Source organism: Pseudorasbora parva, chromosome 16 (assembly GCF_024679245.1).
Source record: "Pseudorasbora parva isolate DD20220531a chromosome 16, ASM2467924v1, whole genome shotgun sequence".
Taxonomy (NCBI): domain Eukaryota; kingdom Metazoa; phylum Chordata; class Actinopteri; order Cypriniformes; family Gobionidae; genus Pseudorasbora; species Pseudorasbora parva.
In genome coordinates, this window is record NC_090187.1 from 32,850,006 (window position 1) to 32,857,297 (window position 7,292).

The following is a 7,292-nucleotide window of genomic DNA, read 5'->3' on the forward strand; positions in this document are numbered from 1 at the left end:
AATATAATATAATATAATATAATATAATATAATATAATATAATAGCTTTAATAATTAAAAAAAAAAAGTTTAAACCTAGTCCCAAACTAAAATGCATGTTTGAGCTGTTAACTGCAAAACAACTTGCACTGACATGCTCTAAATATGTCTCAATATGCATACCAGAAATATTTTTTCTATGGCACATTTTTTAAAGCTACCTAAATGTCCTAATTAATGTTAATCTAAGCCCTGTCTATGAAACCAGGCCCGGTACACTATATGTAGGTAAATATATTTAACATATAATTGCAACTAAATTAAAATGTGATTAATTTGATTTAATTATATTTATTTCGGTCAAAGAGTCGTCAGATTAATCACCAGTAGTTTAATCTTCTCACGTCTGTATCTAATAAACAGTTCCTCGGAGCCCAGCCCGTTATTCAAACACTAATTGCGCAAAATCGAGCGCAGCCTTGATGTCCTTCAATACGCCGTCACATGACGGTGAGCAAAAGTTGCTCGGCAGCACCACCATCACATCAGCTGACTGCAGCCGTTTGTCCTACATATCAGACCACACAACAACACTTTCACAGACCGATATATATACTACTCAGATACGTTAACAGGTCCTGAGGACTCGCCAACATGAGAATCGCCTGCCTGCTGCTAGCTGCTGCCTTTTTGTGGACGTCCGACGCGATTGTTCGGTAAGGTCGAACCAACAAACTTAACAATAACAACAAAACAAGCCTATCATTACCGTGCGGCGTGCCTTGTAAACATCGCAGTGTGGTTATTGTAGTAGTTCATTCACGTTAGTTGCACTAACTTTGTATTGTATAAAGTTAATTAAAATATCATAGTTGTCTCTTAAGACGTAACGTTCGCGCCTCTATCTAATTATAAATGGTTAACATGCTGTCTAGGCACTAGGTAGGCTGCTCACCAGGTTTTAACACACAGTTCTTTGTGAAAACGATTACAAAGACCCAGAGGCCGTTACAGGTCTCTCACTAGACAAAGAGGCTGGTCGTTTGTGATTCAGCAGAAACCAGGAGTTGTTTATAGATCAATATGAAGGGCCCTTTAAAGTCCTATCTTTAGAAATCCCGTTTAGTGCACGGAAGCTGATACATCTCCTCCAAATGACTCAAAAACACGTAAATAATATGTATACCTCGTAATCATCAATTACTTTATTGTGTTCCTTATGGTGGAAGGTCTTTTTGTTCTTTTATATGAGTTGAATATTATAAATTGACCTAATTTACCACATACTGGGGTTTATTTTGACTCCCCACCCAAGAAAAGTCCAAAACACCGTTGCTTTTAATGTTATATACATGCAAAGAGAAACTTACATTTGTTGACCAAAATAATAATAAACCTTAAACTTGGCAGGGTTGATTGTAAATATAGTGAGCAATTGGCAACCTAACTTAATAGTTTGACCTTCTCCAAACTATTTCAAATCAAATGACATGCGTTGTCTACAAATACAAATGATAGCTTGTGTTCATCATGATGGAGTGGGTGGAAAGGAGCCTTGACTTTCTTTTAGCGTGAGAATGTTCGCAGTGCACCGCAGGTGATGTGACCGCAAGATAACCGTGTGCAGTTAAGTAAATCCAAATGTTTCTGTGTCTGTTTCTCTCCAGTATTCCACTACAGAAATTTCGTTCAATCAGACGGACACTGAGTGATTCTGGCAGAGCTGTAGAGGAGCTTGTAGCTGGATCTGTGCCCCTGAAATACAACCTGGGCTTCCCAGCTAGCAATGGTCCTACTCCAGAAACACTCAAGAACTACCTGGATGTGAGTATTGCTTGTTTACATCACTTCCCTTTGTAGGGAAAGGAATGTGCTCATGCACATTAATCCGTTGGCTCTGCTTGATGTAAAAGAAGCGGCTTAACCATTTACCAAACATCTCTATCCTGTTGTTTTTTTCCGGAAGATCGCTAATTTATTAATTTGATGTCAGAGGCATGTTAATGTCTCTTTAAGTGCAGAGGTTGCACAAAACTGTACATCAAGGAAGTAGCAAGAATGAGGACAAGCAGTTGTTAAAGTTTAACATACAGTCCTTTTGCTCAGTCATGTCATATGATTAATTAATGCCACTATGTCGACATGTTGGAACGTGACTAACAGTAGAAAAAAGGGAACTTGAAACCTGTTTTGTCCACTTTATTCATAAAAATGTGCTAGTCTGTTTCCTGTCATGAGCTGTAATGGACAATGTGATGGTGTGATTGACAGCTGGTCATGAGTTTGTTTGTCATGCTTCTGTAACTATGCCTTTTCCACAGTAGGCCACAATAATCTTCTTTGGCAGTAAACAGCTGATATTATTGCCAGCCACATTTTTTATATGGGCTTAGGTAATTGATCCTAAGATCTTAAGGGTCAAAGATAACATTCGTGTTTACTTTAGTTGAAAGTCCAATTCTCACTGTTAACTAGTTGGTTATAAGCATGCAAGACCATATTCTTCGTCCCTTAATCTTACCCAATACCTAAACTACTACTAACTACCATATTAACTATTAATAAGCAGTAATTAGGAGTTTGAGGCATAAGTTGTAGTTAATAGTGAGATGTACCCTAGTTGAAAGTGTGACCCACATTTGTTTATTATTGCACATTATGATTCAAGACAGGCATTTGAAAAATTGTTTGGCATTTTTAGGTTTTTATTTAAGGTCGTAATACATTAGAATATCACTAACTCAGTAAAATAGGAGTTTCACATTTATTGTGAAATTTATTGCGATATTTGTTGCATTTTTCATTGAGTTCTTAGAAATTTAAATTTACACTGAAATCTTCATCACAGGCAATATTTGAATGCATTTAAAAAATATATATATATATTTTTAAGAACCTAGTACTTGTAAACTTGTGAAAGTGTATTTTTACAGTCTGTTGTGGTGCTGAATTTTGAATGAATTGGGCTTTTTCTGTTTACAGGCTCAGTACTATGGAGAGATCGGCCTTGGCACTCCTGTCCAGACTTTCACTGTAGTGTTTGACACCGGATCCTCCAACCTGTGGGTGCCCTCGGTCCACTGTTCCCTGACGGATATCGCCTGCTGTAAGTCCACACACAGCATTGGAATTTTATCTCATACGATATTATCAGATCAGTGTTGTCCTTAAATTTATTAACAAAAAGTTTGAAATGAATTTTTTAACCAAAAAGAAGTTATTTCACTGTGGCCAGATGTTGCTCAAGTTAATCTGTTACCTCTTTTTAGTGGTAGGAAGTTTGTTCCTGTAATCTTAAGAACTTTTCAGAGATTGTATCGCTACCTTTCAACATAGGTGCAGTCTTGCAGATCAGCCTCAGTAACAACTTTACTTGGTGTGAATGTTTGGGTGTTTTATAATGTGAGCAATGATCTGTATCTGTAGTAAAATTTATATGGAAGAGATAATGTCACCATGAAATTCTAAACTGACGATTTATATTTTATGGAATATTGCAGTATTTGTTCTAAATTATTTGTCAATGCACATCATTATTGTATTATTTTGTGCCCTTATAATATTTAATCAAAATAACTTCCCCTTCCTCTAGCAACAGCATCTCTTTTCTTCTCTGATGACATGTTTAGGGTGGGACAACCTGTCACAGCAATAGTGCAACAGTGCCCGCCCACTTTTTCAGCAGCCTCTTTTGCAGACGTATTTTTTCCATTCATTTCTGGAGAAGAAGACTATTGCAACTACAGTATTTCTTTCTTTTGTTGTTTAACCCTGTAGTGCTTCATCACAAGTACAACGGGGGGAAGTCAAGCACCTATGTGAAGAACGGGACTGAATTTGCCATACAGTATGGATCCGGAAGCTTGTCAGGGTATCTCAGCCAGGACACATGCACGGTAGGAATCGACAATTTACAAGTCTGAACATTTTTTTGTCGCCAGAAATGTTAAAAGTAATAAACCGACCTGTTATGTCTCTTTTAGGTTGGGGATATTGCGATTGAGAAGCAGATATTTGGAGAAGCTATCAAACAGCCAGGAGTGGCCTTCATCGCAGCCAAGTTTGATGGTATTCTCGGCATGGCCTACCCTCGCATCGCCGTGGATGGGGTTCCTCCTGTTTTTGACATGATGATGAGCCAGAAGAAAGTGGAGAAAAATATTTTCTCTTTCTACCTAAACAGGTCAGTAAATGTATTTAGGTTATTGTGATTTATTCCATAAATAAATAATTACATGTCAGTGTCATAAACATGTATATAATGCAGTTGAAACATGCATACGTGGGCCTGATTTTTTTGGAATTCTCTGTTTTTTTTATCCGACAGAAACCCAGACACCCAACCTGGTGGTGAGTTGCTCCTTGGAGGCACAGACCCCAAATATTACACTGGAGACTTTAACTATGTGGACATCAGCAGACAGGCCTATTGGCAGATTCACATGGATGGGTGAGAAATCTTTGCTTCTGCTTAATGCAATGGTCATCTAAACATTTTAGTTGATTTATACAGAGTTATATTTAAAAATCAAAGCTGGAAATGGTATCTTTTTAGGCGAGAAAGTATCATTGCAAACTGTCAATCAATTCTGGCTTTCCATCATGCATTGCTCTGTGGTAATCACATTTTAAAGGGTTAGTTCACCCAAAAATGAAATTGATGTCATTAATGACTCACCCTAATGTCGTTCCACACCCGTAAGACCTCCGTTCAACTTCGCAACAGAGTTTAAGATATTTTATATTTAGTCCGAGAGCATATGTAAGTGTATGCACACTATACTGTCCATGTCCAGAAAGGGAATAAAAACATCATCAAAGTAGTCCATATGTGACATCAGTTAGTTCATTAGAATCTCTTGAAGCATCGAAAATACATTTTGGTCCAAAAATAACAAAACCTACGACTTTATTCAGCATTGTCTTCTCTTCCGCATTTGTTTTCAAACCTCAAATAAAGATTCAAACGGTAATGAATCAGTGGATTGATTCATGATTCGAATCGTGTGTCAAACTGCTGAATCACGTAACATTGGCGATCCGAATCATGAATCAATATGCTGATACATACGCTCTCAGGCTAACTATAATATCTTAAACTGTGTTCTGAAGATGAACAGAGGTCTTACGGGTGTGGAACGACATTAGGGCGAGCCATTAATGAAATCAATTTCATTTTTGGGTGAACTAACCCTTTAAAATGTGATTACCACAGAGCAATGTATTATGGAAAGTGGTCTTTTTTTCTTCCACTAAAATCAGCATACATTTTAGGTAATGGACAAGCTATTTTAAATATGGTAAAACAAAATCCCTTTATCATAAAATGCTCTGAATTTTAAGCACAGTTTATGTTCATTTGTGTTAGAACTTGCGTTATGAAATGTGGCATGCATGTTATGTCTGTCATGTGAGAGGCAAGAATCTTAGCACTGAACCACTAAAATGCAGAAGATCCCTATTACAATAATCTAGTGTTCACAGCTCTTTGTTTATGTGTGTAGCATGAGCATTGGCAGCGAGTTGACTCTGTGTAAAGGAGGATGTGAAGTCATCGTGGACACTGGAACGTCTCTGATCACCGGCCCAGCTGCTGAGGTCAAAGCCCTGCAGAAAGCTATAGGAGCAATTCCTCTGATCCAGGGAGAGGTACTGCAACTTTAAATATTTAGTTCAAAAGTTTGGGGGTCAGTAAGAGTTCTAGTAGGCTTACTAAGGCTGCATTTATTTGATCAAAAATACAGCACAGTAATATATTATGAAATATTATTACAATTTAAAATTCCTGTTTTCTATTTTAAAATTCTTGTGATGGTAAATCTGAATTTTCGGCATCATTACTCTAATCTTCAATGTCACATGATCCTTCAGAACTTATTTTAATATGCTGATTTGGAAACATTTCTTATCACAGTTGAAAATTGTATTTTAGTATTTTCATAATATCATAGTATTTTAATATTTTTGTGGAAACCATGATTAAAAAAAATTCTCTCCAGGATTTTTTTAATGAATATAAAGTGAATATATCAAAAGAACAATACTTATTTGAATGGAAGTCTTCTGTAAATTATGAATTTTTACTGTCACTTTTGACCAATTTAATGCATCCTTGCTGGATAAAAGTATTAATTTCTTTAAAAAAAAAAAAAAAAAATCATACTGACCACAAACTTTTGAACAAATTTTTTATTGAATTGTTTTTGTAAAATATAGCTGTGGAAAAAATTGGACCGCTTAACATTGATTATATATATATAAAAATGTATTTATTTATATAATTATTATTTTGGACTATGGTGAACAAAGCATGCATGCTTGGTGTGTTGTTTTTAGTTGTCGCTTTTATATGAAAGTATAACATTTTAATAATGTTCTCTTACACACTTCCTCTGTAGTATATGGTTGACTGCAAGAAAGTGCCCACACTTCCTATTGTCACATTCGTCCTGGGTGGAAAGACTTACTCACTGACTGGAGAACAGTACATACTCAAGGTCAGTCTTGTTTTGTCACCTCAGTTCTGTTGTTTGGATGTGGTGCTTCACATCAGCAGAGCTGTGAAATCGAGGTGTTGTTTGCCTGAGTCAGAATTAAATATGTGCCTGCTGTTTTATTTCTTATAAATCACATGCAGCTAGAAGCCAGTATTGTGAAAGCAAAGCACTGAAGTGATTCCTACTTACAAATGACAAAAGACATTCTAAAGATGATCTCTATCTTTGTGTGTGTTTACAGGAAAGCCAGGGTGGAAAGGACATCTGTCTGAGTGGATTCATGGGTCTGGATATCCCACCCCCTGCTGGACCACTGTGGATTCTGGGTGATGTGTTCATAGGGCAGTACTACACTGTGTTTGATCGAGAGAATAACCGAGTGGGCTTTGCAAAGGCCGCCCAAGTGTAAACCTTAACACTTAAAGTGTGTCATGAGAGTAATAAGAAATCTAGGAACCTTTCGACATCATCTCTGCTTGAATGACAGCGTAGCGGTATGATTGATGTGTTTGCACTGCTCTTAGCTTTCAGATGTTTTCGTTTTAAAGAGGCACGTGGAGAGGAAATGATTCAGGGAAACGTCAAAAAGATGACAAGTTACACTCATTTGCTTTAGTCGAAGGCTTATTTGAATATCTGTGATCGTAACACCAGGTTTTAACATTTATTTTATAATTGTTGTCATTGATTTTAGACACTACTTGTTTTAAGATTTTTATTGTTGAAAATGACCTTCCAATGACAGAACAAATCAAAATGGACAATAAAGATGTTTTAAACCCACCTATGTTGTTATACTTTTTATGTAAATAAAGG

The 7,292-nt window shown here is 36.5% G+C and overlaps 1 protein-coding gene across 1 annotated transcript; it reads left to right on the plus strand.

Annotated features, from left to right (window-relative positions):
• Positions 1–495: 495 nt before the first annotated feature.
• Positions 496–7,259, plus strand: ctsd (cathepsin D). The gene is made up of 9 exons (XM_067420339.1): positions 496–695; positions 1,647–1,803; positions 2,962–3,085; positions 3,757–3,875; positions 3,963–4,162; positions 4,307–4,429; positions 5,484–5,628; positions 6,378–6,476; positions 6,718–7,259. Exons 1-9 carry the CDS (start codon positions 634–636, stop codon positions 6,883–6,885), a joined length of 1,197 nt encoding a protein of 398 aa, XP_067276440.1. The 5' UTR covers positions 496–633; the 3' UTR covers positions 6,886–7,259.
• Positions 7,260–7,292: the final 33 nt, after the last annotated feature.